The 21,279-nt window shown below is 38.7% G+C and overlaps 1 protein-coding gene and 1 pseudogene across 1 annotated transcript; both read right to left on the bottom strand.

Annotated features, from left to right (window-relative positions):
* Nucleotides 1-381: 381 nt before the first annotated feature.
* Nucleotides 382-7,781, bottom strand: LOC132158560 (cathepsin S-like). Its single transcript, XM_059568007.1, has 8 exons — nucleotides 7,625-7,781; nucleotides 2,544-2,669; nucleotides 2,192-2,314; nucleotides 1,741-1,893; nucleotides 1,351-1,545; nucleotides 982-1,147; nucleotides 750-852; nucleotides 382-600 (listed from the first exon to the last, which is right to left on the bottom strand). Exons 2-8 carry the CDS (start codon nucleotides 2,664-2,666, stop codon nucleotides 525-527), a joined length of 939 nt encoding a protein of 312 aa, XP_059423990.1. The 5' UTR covers nucleotides 2,667-2,669; nucleotides 7,625-7,781; the 3' UTR covers nucleotides 382-524.
* A 7,963-nt stretch (nucleotides 7,782-15,744) lies between these two features.
* On the bottom strand, nucleotides 15,745-18,768 carry LOC132158561 (cathepsin S-like; annotated as a pseudogene).
* Nucleotides 18,769-21,279: the final 2,511 nt, after the last annotated feature.

The raw sequence follows: 21,279 nt of genomic DNA, 5'->3' as shown, positions 1-21,279 counted from the left end.
AATAGTTCAGATAAACAGACTTGAAAGGTAGCAAGTGTTTTCTTTTTTTCTTTTACCTATCACCTATTTAAAATCTATTTCTGCTGGTGTGAACATCTGTGTCATTTTATGCCATTCTCTCCCTTGTTACCTTATGAATGTGGCTAATCAACCAAAGGTGTAAAAATCACAGCAGTCTAAATGTCAATCATAACTGGACATTGTGTGCTGATCTTGAAAAATCCTTTAATACCTCATGTGAAACTGTTCGTTGTGATGTTGCACTGAATAAAACCAAGTCATTTGTAAATATACTGAATACAGTGAAAGCTTTTTTCCTTTTAAAGGTTTACAATAGAGAGAAAAATATTTCATATTTATACTATAAGAGATTCTTAAAATACATTCGTTTTTTTTAAAGACAATGAAAATTTGACAAAAAAGTTTATAGAAAACTCATTTACAGGTAAGAAATTTACATATTTCTTATCTATATTCCTAGATTTCAACATGGGTTTCAGTTACATAATCGGATAAGAGGCGTATCAGGCGATGCCACACATGTTGTTCTGGTTTCTGGCCATACGGATATAGCCACCATCTCCAAATCCAGTACCCCAACTGTTCAAGCAAAAATAACAATTAGCATATGCATTTATTCATCAGTGTTTTGTTTGAAATAGATGTTCTCTATTTAAAAGACTACACTGGGTATATTTCCAAAAACAAAATCAGATCCAGTCAGTTCATAACAATCATTCTGATTGTACCTGTTTTTGACCAGCCAAAAGTCCTGTCCAGCAATCGCACCGTATCCCACAACCAGCACAGCATGGTTTATTATTTTGCTGCAAGATGGATCATTGTAAACTCCTGTGGACAGATGTGAGATAACATTATAATAGAAACCAATGAAACATAAAAATAATTCTGATCTTCAGTTTGTCACCTGAAATCTTTGTAATCAGCCTGCCTGAAATGTGATGAGAAAGAAATACTCACCACTGTGGTACATGATAAACTGAGGGCGGGTGGCATCAATGGACACTGAAATGGGCCCGATGTTGGCAACAGCCTGCTTCAGGGCCTCCTCATCTCCTTTACGGACAGAGTAGTACTTGCTGCACATTGCTGCACGCTTGGATGGATCATATCTGCAAGGCCCTTGCTGTAGGACACATTTATTTATTAGATTATATTCACAATAATGGGTTGAAGCATTTTTTTTTAAATGAGCGAAACACTGACAAATCCAGCTTTCTGTATACAATCTTGCAGTGACAGTTCCTGACACTTCTAATATAAAAGGTTTCTATGATGTTTTGTAGTTATCACTTGTTTCTGTTTCACTTTGATGCACAAACAACTTACCACTCCTTCATAAGGGTAAGATGACTCCGAGTCTATTCCTCCATTATCAATAACATACTGGAAGGCAGCAGTTATCCAACAGCAGGAACAATCCACCAGATTCTGAGGACTGAGGTCGACCAGCTTTCCTGTGGTGTTCATCAGATGACCTTCAAGAGCCCCAACAGCACTGAATGCCCAACATGAACCTTGACCCTAACAACAATATAATGTGAACCTGAAATTCTTAAAAATGCTTTTGTCTCAGGTCTATCAAACAAAGCAAAAAGAGCTGTCCTGAGACATAAAAAACTACTAATGAGAAAATAATTTAGTTTTTTTATTATATATATATATATATATATATATATATATATATATATATATATATATATATATGCATAATCATACCTGGTTCTTCACACTGGAGACATATCCCTTCTCTCTCCAGTCCATAGAGTCTGGGACAGAAGCCCCAGGAGAGCCCACAAATTCTGGTGCTTGTGTCTTAAAGCCAGGAGGGACACGAGATGTGGCTAATGTTTGCAGAATCTCCTCTGTTGTCTGTGTATCAACAAAACAAAGAGGAAAATTTGAGTTTCAGAAGATGAAATTGTCACTGCACCTGATTTAGCCGATTTCTGCCAAAGTGTAAAACTTTATGGCTTTGCAATTTCTAGACACTATTTTAACTTAAACATCTAGAAATGTTTATAAAGAAAATATATTGGATGAAAAAAATCAAAAAAAAAAATCACACAAAATAGCTTCATGGTAAAGCAGTATTTCATGCCAGGACAAAAGCAATGCATGCCAGACAAAGAAATGCAGTGGAAAAGGGAAAAACAGACACTAGACTCACCATGTCTCCCATGTGGTTCATGCTCAGGTCATATGAATGCAGACCCATGGAGGCCTCCAGGTTGTGAAGGGTGATAAGTTCAACGTTTCTCTCCCACAACTCCCTCCTGCCCAGTTCTTCAACCTGTCAATATAAACAAAATAAATTCCACAGTTTAATACAGCAACATATACAACTGTTGATATCACTGGTCATAAATGAAAACATTATTATTTCTACAACAAATAAGCCCATAAATCAAGCATTACAAGTTTAATAAGAAACAAGGAAGAAAGGGATGCATGAATGAATGAATTCCTCACAGAACATTCTTTTGGATCATCTGACAGATTAATGAGATTCATATTCTCACTTTACTGGAGTAAATCTTGTTATGTGTCTTCTTCCACAACTCCCAGTGCTGGTCTAGATTTGTGTTGAAATGGGCCAGTGCTGCACTACAACACACTGCAAACAGCAAGCTCCCAAACATCATGGCCTGACAAGAACAAAACACAGGTTGTAAGTACTGCCATGCATTCAAACATCAATATTTAGTAATAATAGTATATTCTCATTGCATCATTTTGGGGACATTCTAAAACACTTGATGTGAAAAACGCTTAACGTGGCTTACTAAGACAGTGATATTAACAGACCAAAATCACTAAACATCATACTAATAAATTATACCATCTACAAAAAATCAGATGAGCCCTGAATATGAATGTAACGCGTTTAATAACACGTTAAGCCTTTTCCCATAGAAAACTGTTATAAGAAAACGTTTAACGTGGCTTAATGTACTAAGACAATGATTTTTAAAAATCTAACTCACTAACATTATACTAATAAAGTATACTATGTACAAAAATTCAGATGAACCCTGAATATGAATGCAACTCGTTTAATAACACGATGGTTTTCTATGGAAGGAAAAGGCTTAACGTGTTATTGAACGCGTTGCTTTCATATTCAGGGGCTCATCTGATTTTTTTGTAGATAATATTCTTTATTAGTATGATGTTTAGTGAGTTTGGTCTGTTAATATCATTGTCTTAGTACATTAAACCATGTTAAGCTTTTTACACATTAAGCATTTTAGAATGTCCCTTATGTTGACAGCTGACCGACATATAAAACACACTATTAAGAGATTATTCAAGTCATTGACTTCTGAAACTATATATAGTACCCTATATGTCCATTTATTTGTTCAAATCCATGTAAAGAAACCAGGGAAGTTGCTAGAGTTGGTGTTGGTTAGTATTTGGGGCTTTGAATTAATAACGATTTACTGAAAACGGGCTCTTAGTCCCACCTACTAGCCGGAACAGGTACTTCAAATCTGCAGTAGTGATGGGAAGTTCGATTCTTTTCCGCGAACCGGCTCTGTCGGACGGTTCGAATCAATAAACCGGTGGAAAAAACCGGTTCACCTGTTCTTTTACATTCGACGTAATGACGTCATTGGCGATGACGTAATGGCGTCACGTCTATCATATATTCAAATATATAAAGTCAGTAATCATAACTTTAGTCGGTTAAAAACCTCATAATCATGAAAAGTTTACAATTAAGTTTTGCAACAACGCACCCAAATACAGTAACAGCAATAATGTGTATATGAGGATTTTAAGTCTTGAAGATATAAAGTAAATTAATTAGGTGTCATCAGTGCAGAAACCATGATCCATTTACTATACATAATCCATTGCGATGTATTTGTTATAAAATGAATTTACGTTTTGCAAGATTGCCCTTCATTCAAGCCCTCGGTTTACCCACGCTCATAACATTAGCACAGAATCAGTTCGGTTCAGATACGCTGTGAGTCTGTTGGCTTCACGCTGAATCATGCATGCGCAATATCATCAGCTCCTCTTTTCTGTGTAGGCATACTGGTGATCCGAAAACCGATGCAACCGGTTCTTGACTCGAGAACGAGAATCGCTGTAACCGGCACGTGCTGCAGTTCAGTATCATCAGCTGGTCTACTCGTGTTCATGTTCTGTTTACTACAAACTCAATTTGTGAATTTGTCATCAATAACTATAAATACAGTACAGATATTTCATAAATCATCCCTAAGTTATTCCTATTAATCATAGAGTCTTTAGAGTCTTAATTATTGTCCAACCTCCCTGAAAACCCCTTTGGCTTATACATAATCTATAGTGGTGGGCGATACTGCAAAATTTGGTATCGATCCGATACCAAATACATGTAGGGTCAATATCGCCGATACGATACCAATATGATACTTTTTACTTAAAAAAAAATAAATAAATACTTTTGTGTAGGGGAATGCAGTAGGTCTATGTCATTATTTCTGAGGTGGATGAATGATAAATTATTTAGGCAATATTTTGTATTAATGTATTGAAGTCCACAAAATTATTAGTTATTAGGCACTGTAGAATGAATTCTTTACAGCCTTTTAAAATAAAAAAAAATAAATAAAGAATAAAAAAATCTCTCCCTTTTTTCTAGTTTAAAAGCAAATGAAATAAAGTGCATGCAATTATTACTGAAGAACAAACAAAGAACAAATATACCTGTGCAATTACATTCCCTAAGCCCCCCTTCTGGACTTCAATGTGCTATCAGCTTCGCTCACTCTGTTTGCTGCTCCAACTAATCACAGCAGAGCAGCAGGAGGGGGAGGAGTAGCAAAGTGGGCCAGGATGTGAAAGCAGCGTTTGCTCACACTGTTAGCAATTGATGTAATTTTACAATACATTTTACAACAATACACTGTATTCATGGTTTTTATTGTAAATGCAAATGCATGATGGGAAATTGAAGGACAGTCCTGTAATATTATTGTAACTACACTGTAGAAGCATTGTTTTACAGACACCACAAAGCATTGTGGGATAGCATTAAAACTGGTACTTTCATATTCTTTCTAACATAAAAAAGTCCAGTTTCCATATTAGTATAATGTTATTTTAAGGTTACTAAAATGTTCCTGCAACATTCTCTCAGTCATTCAAACACCTGCTGTGAACAAGCAAGAAAGAAACAGAAATAAGAACACAAACTACAACTTTCTTCAGCCACAACTCCACAAACAGCATTACCAGCTTCACTTATAGTAATACTAACCAGAATGATTTTATTTCTGTCATGCATCTACAGAAGTTCTTATTGAGAATTCACAGAGGTTAAGATGTTGATGTCTTATTGAATTTTTTTTTTTGAGATCACCATCATAGAGATCAGGGTTTGCTTGAGTTGTGCTCTTGACCCTCAACGTTTGCTGCAATAGTTTTTTTTTACGCAGAAAACAGTTCTGCGTAAAAAGCAGATCAGCAAGTCTGTTTTAATAGCAACCTACTGACTGCACTAAAATGGTTTAAGTGAGCCAACTGATATAAAAATAAGTAATTTGAAACACTGTTGTGGTTCGTACACTGATGTTTAACAGTGTATAAATATGGTCTTTGCTAACTTTTTGTTTAAAACATGTTTTAGGTTATTTATAAACTCACAGACATCAACATTTGGCGTATGAAACACAACAATGGTGACATGTTTCATGCCAGCATACAAAACATGTTCATGGCTCCCAGCATGCATTGCTGCAATTCTGTTTTTCGGGATTGTCACCACTGTTGAGGATTGTACGACAAAAATACAAAATACAACATTTTATTGTATTAATGCTACTGTAATCACAGCAACACTGCTGTATAAACACATATTTTTATTGTATTAAATCAACAGTATGTTTCTTGTATATTACTTGCTGTAAATTTACGGCAATTAGTTGCCAGGATTTTCCTGTAAAAATAAAATACATTTTTAACAGTGCAGGATTGCAGAGGAAGAAGACACGAGCAAAGTAATGTAGATGAGAGATAATTAAATTAAAATATCGATTCAATTAAAATTGTATCGATCCGATACCAATACCCGTGTTGGCATCGATACTATAGATATTTAGATCGATCCGCCCACCCCTAATAATCTACAATAGTCAAGTCAAGTCACCTTTATTTATATAGCGCAAAATACATTGCGTCAAAGCAACTGAACAACATTCATTAGGAAAACAGTGTGTCAATAATGCAAAATGATAGTTAAAGGCAGTTCATCATTGAATTCAGTGATGTCATCTCTGTTCAGTTAAATAGTGTCTGTGCATTTATTTGCAATCAAGTCAACGATATCGCTGTAGATGAAGTGACCCCAACTAAGCAAGCCAGAGGCGACAGCGGCAAGGAACCGAAACTCCATCGGTGACAGAATGGAGAAAAAAACCTTGGGAGAAACCAGGCTCAGTTGGGGGGCCAGTTCTCCTCTGACCAGAAGAAACCAGTAACCAATTTACAGATTAGAAACATTAATCTTAAAAAAAAAAAAGTAAAAAAAATATAGTAATTTTATCACACTTTCCGATGTTTAACAAAATACTTGAAAAATTACAAGCATGCCCAGTATCATCAGTTCATCGGTTCTCAAATCAGACGCGTCCGAAAGTTTTCGGTTCAGTGTACTGGTGATCCGAGAACCGATGCAACCGGTTCTTGACTCGAGACCGAGAATCAGCTCATCGGTTCTCAAATCGGACGCGTCCGACAGAAACGATTCTTGGTTCAGTGTACTGGTGATCCGAAAACCGATGCAACCGGTTCTTGACTCGAGAACGAGAACTGCTCCAGCAGTGGGCGTGTTCGTTCGTCATCTGGCTCGGCTCGGTGTTCATCTTCAGTTCTCTCTTCACAGCAGTTCAGTCAGTGTACTGTTTGAGTAAATTAATTACTCCGGGATATTGGTTTATTCTGACTCAGAGAGAGTGTCAGTCACGTTAAAAAAGTTAACAGCTTAGGTAATTTGTGGATTAATGCTTATTGGAGACGCGAACCGTTTCAAACAATTCAGTTCGATTTGATGAACTGGTTCTACCGGTTCACTAAGAAGAACCGGTTAAATTGAACGATTCGTTCACGAATCGGACATCACTAATCTGCAGTGAGATGAACAAACGCCATTCACACGGAACGCATTTTCTGCTTTAAATATGCGAACAAAACGGAAGAACACAAGAATGTCGAGACACATTTTTAAACTTGAAACAGCACTTTAAAACCCTGGCGTGAGAGGCTGAAAAAGCAGAGACGCGAGGCGCAAGGGTCAAAGACGACTTTTGCCTCATGAAGTTTACAAAGCAAAATAACAGTTTCTCTTTTTCACCGCTAGTATTGAAGAAAGGGTAAGAATTTAATTTAAAATCTATATTATTTGACGTTATCTTAAAAAGATCAGGGGCTTTGGACAATACACACTAGGCCTATCATTACAAATCACTGCAATTGTAAACCCAGGCAATGGCTTAATTAAAACAGAAAGTGAAAAGAGAAAGTGTTCTGATGAAAACACACACACACAAAAACTTATAAAATAGATACAAGTGAGGAAAAAAGTAACTGATGTATCTCGTCTCACCTGTGTACTCCTGTTAAGCTGCACTTCTGGAGGCTGCACTGTTTAAAGGAGGTGATGATGAACGAGTTCCTGGTTGCTTTGATTTTTCTTTGTTCCATCACGTGCTAATATCTGCCTATTGTCCTATGACACAGCTGCCAAATGTACCAACTAACAAGTGTTTTAAAAACTCTTCTAAATCTCTTTTTGTTTGAGTGATCATCTAAAAAAATGCCACTTGCTCAAAAAGTTGGGCAATTCAGTTCAGCATTGTTTTGTACTGAAGAATAAAGTAGCAAGAGTTTTCAAAAAACTGACTGGATCTATGTGAATGACACAAATGGCAGTTTTCGGCAGAAGGTGACTAGTTTGCTTCCTTGTGAACAATCTCCTCAGTTTCTAAAGCTTGTAAATGAAATGACCATCAACAAACATATTGTGACTTTTTTCATTTTTGGAGCAAGAGATGCTCAGAAATGAACTTGACATTAATCACTTTGCCCTTTTTGGCAACAATGTTAAATGCTGAATGACTTCATAAATAAATAATAGTTATAGGGTGAGTTTATAGGGTAGAGTGGAGGAAAATGCCCCCTTAAAGTGGTCATATGATGCGATTTCAAATTTTCCTACAAGCTCCTGGTGCATAAAAAAGATCTGTAAAGATGCAAAGACTAAAGTCGCAAACCTAAAGAGATATTCGTTATAGAAGTTAAGACTTGTTCACGCCCTCATAAATGCCTTGTTTAAACACACCCCCACATGTCTACTTCACCATGTGGGAAGATTTGCATAACGCAGCCCAAATTTGCAAGCAAAGAAATAAAGCATAACTCTGATTCTCACTGTTGCCACCGTCGCCATGTTGTAGAGACGCTGTTTCGTTGTGAAAGAGAAAATACTTAGTTTGGGCTTCCAAAAGAGGACACAACTAGAAATCAGTGGTTAAGCTGTATTTACAACACTCTTCCTGAACAGTTCAACCCAAATATTTAGCTGTGTGCACTGTTTCCTGATCCTGGGAGAGAAGACTACAATGCCGGCTGTTCTGACTCACAGATTGTAAGAATATTAACATATGTAGAGGATTTGCCACTGATGATTCAAATGTGACTTTTGAGCAGTGTAGGGCAGCGGTTCTCAATTCCAGTCCTCACACCTCCATGCTCTGCACATTTTGTATGTTTTTCTTACGGCATCAGATGTTTGTTCTATTTCGAGGACTAGAATTGAGAACCACCGGTGTAGAGAGCAGAGCTTTTTGTTTGTTGTTTCTCTGATCAAAAATGCAGACATGGTTTTGTTTACGCGGCACGATGCAACGCAATGCGTAAAAAAAACTGTATAAGTCATTATAATCTGTTATTATGTCCCCAATGGATGCAACAAATGGCTCGTTTGTAATGGGTTTTATTGTTTTTATCTTGTCTCACCAGTGTTCTGACCAGGACATGCATCACAGTATTGGTGAGGGGCGTAACATTTCCATCACACGCTTGAGGCATTCGGCCAATCACAATGCACTGGATAGCTGGCCAATCTGAGCACACCTCGCTTTTCAGACCAATTCGTTTTTGTTAAAATCGATGGCAGAAAGGCAGGGCATTGAAGAGAAACAATAATGTACTGTACAGTATGTGGAAAATAATGTGTGATTTAACCAATGCCATGATTTAAAAAACAAGTGTGAAAAATGTCCAGAGTTTTCATGTTAATAGATTTTTAACAAAAAATAAATTTGTATCAAAGGGGCATTTTGCAGGAGGAAAATTAAATTTTCACCCATAGTCTGACAAAGCAATTTGCTTTATACATTTACAGCAAAATCAGATTAAAGGCAGTTTTACCTTAAAATTAAAATAATAAAGTAATTATGAACTACTAAATTATAATAACCTATTTGAAAAATATTGTTAGCTAAATCTAACTGGGCAACTAACTGGCTACACTATATGGACAAAATTATTGGGACACCCCCTACTAATGAACAGGTTTGACTACTTTATAATTTCCATGAGTACAAATCTTAAAGTTCAAGCTTATTCTAGGGAATTGTGTGCTCCTAATTTTATAGCAACACTTTGAACAGGACTTAAGATTGATTAAGTCAGTGTAGAAGAATTGGACTGGTCTGCAGAAAGCAAAGTCCTAATCCCAGCTCAACATCTCTGGTGTGAATTTAAATGCAGACATTGGGCCAAAAACTCATCAACAAACACCAATGACTTGTACATACACTATATGGACAAAAGTATAAGTATACCCCATTCTATAGAACACAAAAACACTCTTCCAATCTGTGGCAACAAAGATGGAAACTGAATTAATGTATTTACACACACAAAAAAACCTAATCTCTGTTGCAACAGTTTTGGAAGTGTCTAAAATGACTGTACCCTTACATACAAGTCATTTGTGTTGTTCGGCAATGGGTTTTACCTAATGATGATTACCCCTGATTACCCCTGGCTGATTGATTAAAGGTGTATTTGTTTAAATAGTCCTGGGCACTGACGTTAAACTGCATCCGGGCAGAGTGGGGAGGCTGTGCGTGGGGTTAGCTACACCCAGCTAACACCTATAAAATGCGCACAAGAAGCCGTGAATACCTACTCTGTAACTGGCGGGTACATGGTCGGCGCCATAAAACCGAGCAGATCCCTCTTAAGGGGTTTAGGGTGTCTAAGGCACTGGCAGCAGGGTGCCAGTTGGTGTGAGCAGCGAGGAACCCACTAGTTTGAGTCAATGGTGCAAACACAAGATGGTATGCGGATGAACCACAACTATGGTCAACGGATGGCGTCAACAGCAAGTAAGATGCTACTGCGGGGCAGCCTCCTCACCAACCTTGTTTGTTGCACGTCTGTGCACCACGTGGTAACCGGCGTGGAGGTCCAGAGAGGCAGTCTGGTGGGGGCACGACGCCAACTGCCTTTTTCACTGTGCAAGGCGTCTTGACTGGAGGAGTATGTGGAAGCCCTGTGGCGATGAGGGGAACGCAACATCAGTAGGCTGAAGTAGCTGGGAGCTGATAGCGTAAACCTTGCACACAGGCGGCTCATAGCTGATGGTCGCAGCATCGCTGAATCCTGAGTGCCAGTGGGCTGAGGCAGCACTGTGAGTGTCTGGGCAGCCCTTTTTAGGGAAAGCACTGCCTACCCCAGAAGGGGAAGCCCCTAGAAAAGGTGGGGTAAAAAAAGCGTGCTCAGAATATATCCTGGCTGGTTTACCGCTACCAGCGGGACTTCACCTCAGCGGTCGAAACAGGAAAAGTAAAAAGTTGATTGTTGCGTCATGGAATATCCGCACTATGCTAGACGGAGTTTCCAGACCTGAGCGGAGAACAGCTCAGATTGCAAAAGAACTACAACGATATAGAGTGAACATTGCTGCCCTTCAAGAGACCAGGGTTTAGGGTCAGGGTCAGGTGCAAGAGGAAAACTACACCTTCTTCTGGGTTGGGAAGACAGAGGGAAGGAGAGACGCTGGTGTGGCTTTTGCTGTCGACAACAAGATCAAGCTGACAACTCTGCCAACATTCGTCTCTGAGAGGATGATGGTTATATGTGTACCAATTGATAACAACAGACATCTGACCATTGTCAATGTGTATGCCCCAACCATGACCTACCCAGATGAGGAAAAGGAGGCATTCTACCAGGAGCTGACAACGATTGTAAGCAGAGTCCCCCCACAACACAAGCTGTTAATTGTGGGTGACTTTAATGCAAGGGTGGGAAGTGACTGTGAAACCTATGCTGGAATCATTGGAAAGTTTGGCAAAGGTAAAAAGAACACCAACGGAGACCTCCTGCTTAACTTCTGTGCTCAACAAGAGCTCTGTCTCACGAACACCTTCTTCAGTCAGCCAGATAAGAACTTCTTCACATGGAAACACACACGCTCTGGACACTACCATCTGTTAGACTACATTGTTACCCGTAGGAGCGGGCTTCATGAGATCATGTGCACCAAGGTCATGCGTGGGGCGGAGTGTTCTAATGACCATTACCTTGTGAGGTGTCAGATTAGGCACAAGATAACCGTGCCAAGGAGAAAAACTAAAGGCACAACCCCGAAGAAACTTGACCTTGGAAAGCTTGCAAATGAAGAGCACTGCAGAAGACTGGCTGAAACTGTGTCATCTGCAGTAAACGGTGCAAAAGTCAAAACAGTAGGATCAGAGGACATTGAAGAAAAATGGCAGGCACTGAAGAAGGCAGTCTATTCTGCAGCAGAAATTACCTTAGGTAATTTCAGCGTAGAACTCCTGACTGGTTTCAGGAACATGATGAGGAGATCCAGAAGCTGCTGGATGCAAAACACCACCTGCATAAGCGACATCTGCAGGAAAACTCTAATGGGAGTAGGGCTGATTTTGCTGAGATCAAGGCCAAAGTACAGAGAGAGGTGAGGCGAAAAAAGAACGACTGGTGGCGTAGGCAGGCAGAAAAACTGCAAAGCATGGCTGACAACCATGATTATCATGGATTGTTTACAGGGCTAAAGGCCATCTATGGTCCAAGAAGCAATGCAGTGGTACCTGTCAAGTCAGCAGATGGAGGAAAACTCTACACTGAACTATATGAGATTCAGAGTAGATGGAAAGAGCATTTCTATAATCTGCTAAACCAGCAAGGATCCGCTGAACCAGATGCCTGTAAATGGCTAAAAGGACACCAGAGTCGTGATGACCTCTGCTATGAGATCACTATGGAAGAGCTTGAGAAAGCCCTAAAGGCCACAGCAAGCCACAGAGCACCAGGTCTAGATGGAATCCCCTCAGAGGTGCTCAAGAAAGGAGGAAGAGTACTCAGAGAGGAGCTCCTGAAACTTTTTAACAGCTGCCTTGTCCATGAGTGTGTACCTCAGGACTTCAAGGATGCACTGATTGTCACAATCTACAAGAGAAAGGGAGACCGAGCAGACTGTGGAAACTATAGAGGCATTTACTTGTTAGCCATTACAGGCAAAGTTCTGGCTAAAATCATACTCAGTCGGCTCAAAAGCATTGCCGAGCAAGTCTTACCAGAGAGTCAATGCGGCTTTAGGTCAGGGAGATCTACCACTGATATGATTTTTACTCTATGGCAGCTACAGGAGAAAGCAATGGAGCAACATCAGTCTCTCTTTGTGGTGTTCGTAGATTTCTCAAAGGCATTCGACACGGTCGATCAAGAAACTCTTTGGAAAGTCTTACAGATCTATGGATGCCCCGAGAAGCTTGTTAACATCATCAAGCAGTTTCACACAGGGATGAAAGGACAAGTCTTCATTGGTGGGGAACCCAGTGAAGCCTTCGAAGTTAACCATGGTGTGAAACAGGGATGCGTGCTTGCACCCACGCTTTTCTCGCTATATCTCACAGCTGTGTTAGATTCAATGGGCAAGTTTTTCAACTTAGCCCGACTTAGAGCAACCACCAAGACCAGAGAACTATGCATCCGGGAGCTGCTCTATGCAGATGATGCTGCTCTTGTGGCTAACAACATTGAAGACATGCAACATATAGTAGACCGGCTTTCGTGGGCAGCAGACTTGTTTGGACTGAACATTAACATCTCTAAGACCGAACTTTTGTATCAACCACCACCAGTGTACTCCAACAATATGAGAGAGCCACAGCCAGTGACGGTGCATGGAGTGCCCCTGAAATCTGTCAAGGCCTTCACATATCTGGGCAGTACAGTGACCTACACAAACTCCTCAGATCTAGAAGTCGAGAGGAGAATTCAGTCTGCTACCAAGGCTTTTGGCTCTCTCGAGAAACGCCTCTGGAGCTGTCACGACATTTCGTGCAGAACAAAAGTGAAAGTCTACAATGCTGCTGTACTTCCTTGCCTGCTCTATGCCACCGAGTGTTTAACGCTCTACAGCAGGCATATCAAAATACTTACACGAGTTCAAATACGTCATCTACGTGCCATCTTACACATTAGATGGCAGGATCGAATCCCAGATGTAGAGGTAATCCAACGAGCTGGCTCTGTCAGTGTTGAAGCCCTTATTACATCATCACAACTGCGATGGGCTGGACATGTGCGCCGGATGAGTGACAGCCGACTGCCCAAAGCAGTTTTTTACGCAGAGCTAAAAGAGGGCAAAAAAAGCCGTGGTGGTCAAAAACTGCGTTTCAAAGATGCCCTGAAAAGGCATATGAGGAACACCGGGATCTCCCCGGAAAGCTGGGAGGAACAGGCCCTGCAGCGTGAGAAATGGCAGCGCAGATTGAAAACAGCAGTCGCAGCTGTTGAGAAAAAGCGTCAGAAAGAAAATGAGAAAGCTCATGAGAGGCGGCATTATTCCACTGCAGCAAAAGACTTTGTCTGTAGCAAATGCCATCGCTGCTGTAGATCGAGAGCAGGCCTTCTAGCCCACATGAGAGCTTGCCTACAATAGCCTCCAATCCAGACAGTCATCGTCGATACACGACGGACTGCCGATGATGATGATGATTTGTTTAAAATAAACAAAAATAATAACTTACTCAACTGACCAGATGACATTGTAAATATACCAACGAGTAATCACATTCTTAAATTTAAAATGTCAATGCAAAAACAAGATAAAAATGTTATATTTTTTTGTTAAATTCGTAAACTACATTTGGATTTTTAAAAGGCAATGGAAAAACTATACAGAACACACATCTACAACTAAGAAATTAGACCAGAAAACAATAAATTTCTTGCGGTTCGGCTTTTACGAGCCTTTGAATGGATACATTTTAAAAAACAAAATCATACCCAGTCAATTTATGGTCACAAAACTTCACAAACACTCTGATTGTTCCTGTTTTCCGGTCCCGCAATCACTGGTTCACATTTTTTGTACAGGTCAGGTCATTGTAAACTCCTGTGGTGGACAGATGCGAGGCTTCATAAAACCACCACTGCAGCCCTTGTTGCTGTAACTAGAGGAACAGTCAAGTCAAGTCAAGTCACCTTTATTTATATAGCGCTTTAAACAAAATACATTGCAACTGAACAACATTCATTAGGAAAACAGTGTGTCAATAATGCAAAATGATAGTTAAAGGCATCTCATCACTGAATTAATTGATGTCATCTCTGTTCAGTTAAATAGTGTCTGTGCATTTATTTGCAATCAAGTCAACGATATCGCTGTAGATGAAGTGACCACAACTAAGCAAGTCAGAGGCGACAGTCCACCAGATTCTGAGGTCAACCAGCTTTCCTGTGGTCTTCATCAGCTGACCTGCAAGAACCTCGACCGAGCTGAATGCCCAACATGAACTGCCCTGATAGAAGAGTGAAGCATGAGAAAACTACTAAAACAGGAACAACTTCATGACTTTTGAAGGTGCAGAAACAGCATTTTGACCAATCATTCTTTAGTACTTGGTTTCTGAATTTCCAACTCATCACATAGGAAGTTAAGGAAAGGGGAAATAATTTCCCTCAAACACTGACTGGACAAATATACTGTATATAAAGGAAGTGAAATGAAAGAAAAAATGATGGCAATTGAGACTGTGGTCTCAGAAAAAACTTCACAAAAAAACAGCATCTAAAATAAAAATAGACACAAGCTTGAGCGGATATCATTTGGCATAGTTTCAAACAGACCTGCATCTTCATGCTTCATATCCCGCTACAATCCAGAGACTCTGGCACAGGAATTTTATTTTAGCAAACTTAATTGTTGGATCATAACATAGGCTGACTGAATTAATTTTCTCAAGGAATTCTTGGCATCTGGAGATCCACTTATTAATTGTTCAGATAAACAGACTTGACTTTTCTTTTACCGATCACTTATTTAAAATCTATTTCTGCTGGTGTGAACATCGGTTTCATTTTATGCCATTCTCTCCCTTGTGTTACCTCATGAATGTGGCTAATCAACCAAAGGTGTAAAAATCACAGCAGTCTAAATGTCAATCATAACTGGACATTGTGTGCTGATCTTGAAAAATCCTTTAATACCTCATGTGAAACTGTTCGTTGTGATGTTGCACTGAATAAAACCAAGTCATTTGTAAAAATACTGAGTAGAGTGAAAGCAATTCTTTTAAAGGTTTACAACAGAGAGCAAAAGATTTCATATTTATACTGTAAGACATTCTTAAAATACATTTTGATTTTTTTTTAAAAAAGACAATGGAAATTTGACAAAAAAAAAAGTATCTAGAAAACTCATTTACAGGTAAGAAATTTACATATTCCTTATCTATATTCCTAGATTTCAACATGGGTTTCAGTTACATAATCGGATAAGAGGCGTATGAGGCGATGCCGCACATGTTGTTCTGGTTTCTGGCCATACGGATATAGCCACCATCTCCAAAATGGGTACCCCAACTGTTCAAGCAGAAATAACTATTAGCATATGTATTTATTCATCTCAGTATTTTGTCTGAAATAGATGTTCTCTTTTTACAAGACTTCACTGGGTATATTTCAAAAAACAAAATCAGATCCAGTCAGTTCATAACAATCATTCTGATTGTACCTGTTTTTGACCAGCCAAAAGTCCTGTCCAGCAATCGCACCGTATCCCACAACCAGCACTGCATGGTTTGTGTTTTTGCTGCAAGATGGATCATTGTAAACTCCTGTGGGCAGATGTGAGATTATAATATTATTAGATTAAAAGATTATAATAGCAACCAATGAAACAGGCTTGTAATCAGCCTGCCTGAAATGTGATGAGAAAGAAATACTCACCACTGTGGTACATGATAAACTGAGGGCGGGTGGCATCAATGGACACTGAAATGGGCCCGATGTTGGCAACAGCCTGCTTCAGGGCCTCCTCATCTCCTTTACGGACAGAGTAGTACTTGCTGCAGCTTGCTGCACGCTTGGATGGATCATATCTGCATGTCCCTTGCTGTAGGACACATTTATTTATTAGATTATATTCATAATAATGGGTTGAAGTTTTTTTTTTTAAATGACTGAAGCACTGACAAATCCAGCTTTCTGTATACGTAAAATCTTGCAGTGACAGTTCCTGACACTTCTAATATAAAATGTTTCTACCATCTTTTGTAATTATCACTTGTTTCTCCTTCAGTTTGATGCACAAATAACTTACCACTCCTTCATAAGGGTAAGATGACTCAGAGTCTATTCCTCCATTATCAATAACATACTGGAAGGCAGCATTCTTCCAACCACCAGCTGACCTTCAAGAGCCCCAACAGCGCTGAACGCCCAACACGAACCACATGCACCCTGACAACAGAGAGAGAAGTACGATAAAACTACTAAAACAAGGAAACACAAGAACTGTGGAATACTTACACTTTTTGACTTCAAGCTAGTTATAATTACAATATAATGTGAACCTGAAACTCTTAAAAATGCTTTTGTCTCATTTCTTTCAAACTAAGCAAAAAGAGCTGTCCTGAGACATAAAAAAACAACTCAGACAAAAATTGAAATAAGAAAATCATTTTGTTTTTGTATATATATATAAAAAAAAGTGTGTGTGTATATATATATATATATATATATATATTTGTATAATCATACCTGGTCCTTCACACTGGAGACATATCCCTTCTCTCTCCAGTCCATAGAGTCTGGGACAGAAGCCCCAGGAGAGCCCACAAATTCTGGTGCTTGCGTCTTAAAGCCAGGAGGGACACGAGATGTGGCTAACGTTTGCAGGATCTCCTCTGTTGTCTGTGTATCAACAAAAAAAGAGAAAAATTTTAGTTCTTAGATACTGCCAGCCGTTTTTTTTTTTAAGCAAACTGAATGCATATGCATACAAACAAAAACCCCAGACAAAGAAATACAGTGGAAAGGGGGAAAGAAAGGGACACTAGATTCATGTCCTTACCATGTCACCCATGTGGTTCATGCTCAGGTCATATGAATGCAGACCCATGGAGGCCTCCAGGTTGTGAAGGGTGATAAGTTCAACGTTTCTCTCCCACAACTCCCTCCTGCCCAGTTCTTCAACCTGTCAATATAAACAACAGAAATTCCACAGTTTAATACAGCAACATACAGTATACAACTATTGATTTCACAGGTCATAAATGAAAACATTATTATTTCTATAACAAATAAGCCCATGAATCAAGCATTACAAGTTTGAAAAGAAACAAGGAAGAAATGGATGGATGAAAGAATGCATTCCTCAAAGATCATTCTTTCGGATCATCTGACAGATTAATGAGATTCATATTCTCACTTTACTGGAGTAAATCTTGTTATGTGTCTTCTTCCACAGCTCCCAGTGCTGGTCTAGATTTGTGTTGAAATGGGCCAGTGCTGCACTACAACACACGGCAAACAGCAAGCTCCCAAACATCATGGCCTGACAAGAACAAAACACAGGTTATAATTACTGCCATGCATTCAATATTTTGTGATAATATATTCTCATTGCATTATGTTGACAGCTGGCCGACATATAAGCCACAATATTAAGAGATTTTTCCAGTGAATGACTTCTGCAACTATATATAGTACCCTATATGTCCATTTATATGTTCATATCCATGTAAAGAAATCAGGGAAGTTGATTGGCTGGTTAGTATTTGGGGTTTTTCAATTAATAACGATTTACTGAAAACGGGCTCTTAGTCCCACCTACTGGCCGGAACAGGTACTTCAAACGCCATTCACACGGAACGCATTTTCTGCTTTAAATATGCAAACAAAACGGAAGAACACAAGACTGTCGAGATACATTTTTAAACTTGAAACAGCACTTTAAAACCGTGGCGTGAGAGGCTGAAAAAGCAGAGACGCGAGGCGCAAGGGTCAATTTGCCTTATGAAGTTTACAAAGCAAAAAAACAGTTTCTCTTTTCACCGCTAATATAGAAGAACGTGAAATAATTTAATTTAAAATCTATATTATCTGACGCTATCTTAAAAAGATCAGAGGCTTTGGGCAATACACACTATCATTACAAATCACTGCAATTATAAACCCAGGCAATGGCTTAATTAAAACAGAAAGTGATAAGAAAGTGAAAAGAGAAAGTGTTTTGATAGAAAATACCAACAAAAACACTTATTGAATAGATACAAGTGAGGGAAAAAAGTAATTGATGTATCTAGTCTCACCTGTGTACTCCTGTTAAGCTGCACTTCTGGAGGCTGCACTGTTTAAAGGAGGTGATGATGTTCCTGGTTGCTTTGCTTTTACTTTGTTCCATCACGTGCTAATATCTGCCTATTGTCATTTGACACAGCTGCCAAAGGTAGCCTACCAAGTGTTTTAAAAACTCTTCTAAACTCTTTTTGTTTGAGTGAACATCTGAAAAATGCCACTTGCTCAAAAAGTTGGGCAACTTTGCTTAGGCACTTTCCCACTGAGAATCAGTAACAAATTTCTGTCTGGACATTTTATATAATTCGTGGGACCTGGATGCCTGTTAATGGCAACATTGCCCAAAGTTCCAGAGTGGTGGGGTGCGAGGACTGGACTGCTGGTGTAGAGTAGAGCTTGTTGTTTGTTGTTTCTCTGAGCAAAAATGCAGACATGGTTTTGTTTACGCGGCACAATGCAACGCAATGAGTAAAAACACAGTATAAATCATTAAAATCTTTAATTATGTCCCCACTGGATGCAACATATGGCTTGGTAATGGGTTTTCAATCCATTCCAAACACACCTCGCTTTCAGACCGATAAGTTTTTGTTCAAATCAATGTGTTACAGAAAGGTAAGGGCATAGAGGAGAAACAATAATGTTCAGTATGTGGAAAAGAAAGTGTTTTTTTTAATCTTAAACCGCATAAACACATTTCATAACACCAAATAATGTTATTTTTAGAAACATCATATGACCCCTTTCAGGAATATGTTGTTTATTTCTATGAAACAAAAGTTAAATGTGTCCAAAATAGTTATCATAGTTTTAGTGACAATGCCATGATTAAAAACCAAGTATTAAAAATGTCCAGAGTTTTCTTGTTACTAGATTTTTAAGAAAAATTACATTTGTACCAAGGGGGTGTATTGCCCCACAGGTGAGGTAAAATTCACACATATGAATTTGCTTTATACATTTACAGCAAAATCAGATTAAAGTCAGTTTCACCTTAAAATGAAAAAGAATAAAATGAATGATGAATTACAAAATTATAATAACCTATTTGTAAAATATTGTTAGCTGATGCTAAATGGGCAGCTAACTAACTACACTTTATAATTTCCATGAGTAAAAAATCGTAATGTTCAAGCATATAATGATATTCTACGGAATTGTGTGCTTCTAATTTTATGGCAACAGTTTGAACAGGACTTAAGATTGATCCTGATTACCCCTGGTTGATTAAAGGTGTATTTGTTTAAAATAAACAAAAATAATAACTTACTCAACTGACCAGTTGATAATTGTAAATATACCAACGAGTAATCGCATTCTTCCATTTAAAATGTCAACACAAAGACAAGATTAAAAACGTCATATTTATTTTGTTAAACTCATAAAATACATTTGGATTTTTAAAAGGCAATGGAAATGTAAAACTATAAAGAACACACATTTACAACTAAGAAATTAGACCAGAAAACAGTACAATTCTTGCGGTTCAGCTTTTACAAGCCTTTGAGTGGATATTTCAAAAAACAAAATCATATCCAGTCAATTTATGGTCACAAAACTTCACAATCATTCTGATTGTTCCTGTTTTCCGGTCCCGCAATCACTGGTTCACATTTTTTGTACAGGTCAGGTCATTGTAAACTCCTGTGGTAGACAGATGTGAGGCTTCATAAAACCACCACTGCAGCCCTTGTTGCTGTAACTAGAGGAACAGTCCACCAGATTCTGAGGTCAACCAGCTTTCCTGTGGTCTTCATCAGCTGACCTGCAAGAACCTCGACCGAGCTGAATGCCCAACATGAACTGCCCTGATAGAAGAGTGAAGCATGAGAAAACTACTAAAACAGGAACAACTTCATGACTTTTGAAGGTGCAGAAACAGCATTTTGACCAATCATTCTTTAGTACTTGGTTTCTGAATTTCCAACTCGTCACATAGGAAGTTACAGGAAAGGGGAAATCATTTCCCTCAAACACTGACTGGACAAATATATATAAAGGAAGTGAAATTAAAGAAAAAACGATGACGGCAAGTGAGACTGTGGTCAGTTTACTTCATGAGAGCTACATCAAAACAACATCTAAAATAAAAATAGACACAAAGCTTGAGCGGATATCATTTAGCATAGTTTCAAACAGACCTGCATCTTCATGCTTCATATCCCGCAACAATCCAGAGACTCTGGCACAGGAGCCCCAGAAGAGCCCACAAAATTCACTCTTTGACTCTTAATACTAATATTTCATTATTGTCAAATAGAACAATAAAAAATTATTAATAAATATGACATTAAATATAGTGGCAAATAGCAATTTAGGGGCCGAGCACAAAAGAGGCAAAATGAGGAGCTAAGCATGGCCCAGAGTGTTAGACCTACTGCAGCAATGAGTAATTAAAGCCATTCATGGTGATATTAGTCAAAATGGCTGGAAAATCACAAATACAACCTCTAGTAATATTTTAATGGGTTATCACTTTTGAGCAAACAGGTGGTTTTGACAGGTGGTCAAATCGATGTGCTATATTCTGTGAGGTTACAATGGTAAAGTTTAGTGTCAGTAATGTCAAATCTTTGGAGAGATACAACCTAAGAGTCATTTTGGCATCATGCCTCAAGCTTGTTGCAACACAGT

The sequence above is a fragment of the Carassius carassius genome, chromosome 15 (assembly GCF_963082965.1).
Source record: "Carassius carassius chromosome 15, fCarCar2.1, whole genome shotgun sequence".
Taxonomy (NCBI): domain Eukaryota; kingdom Metazoa; phylum Chordata; class Actinopteri; order Cypriniformes; family Cyprinidae; genus Carassius; species Carassius carassius.
Note: the sequence above shows the minus strand (reverse complement) of the source record. Positions and strands in the feature narration are given on the sequence as shown.

Coding starts and splice junctions, on each gene's coding strand:
- LOC132158560 (XM_059568007.1), bottom strand. CDS start 2,666: ATGATGTTTGGGAGCTTGCTGTTTGCAGTGTGTTGTAGTGCAGCACTG. Junction 2,315..2,543: donor ACAAGATTTACTCCAGTAAA/GTGAGAATATGA, acceptor TTATATTGACAG/GTTGAAGAACTGGGCAGGAG. Junction 1,546..1,740: donor TCTCCAGTGTGAAGAACCAG/GTATGATTATGC, acceptor TATTGTTGTTAG/GGTCAAGGTTCATGTTGGGC.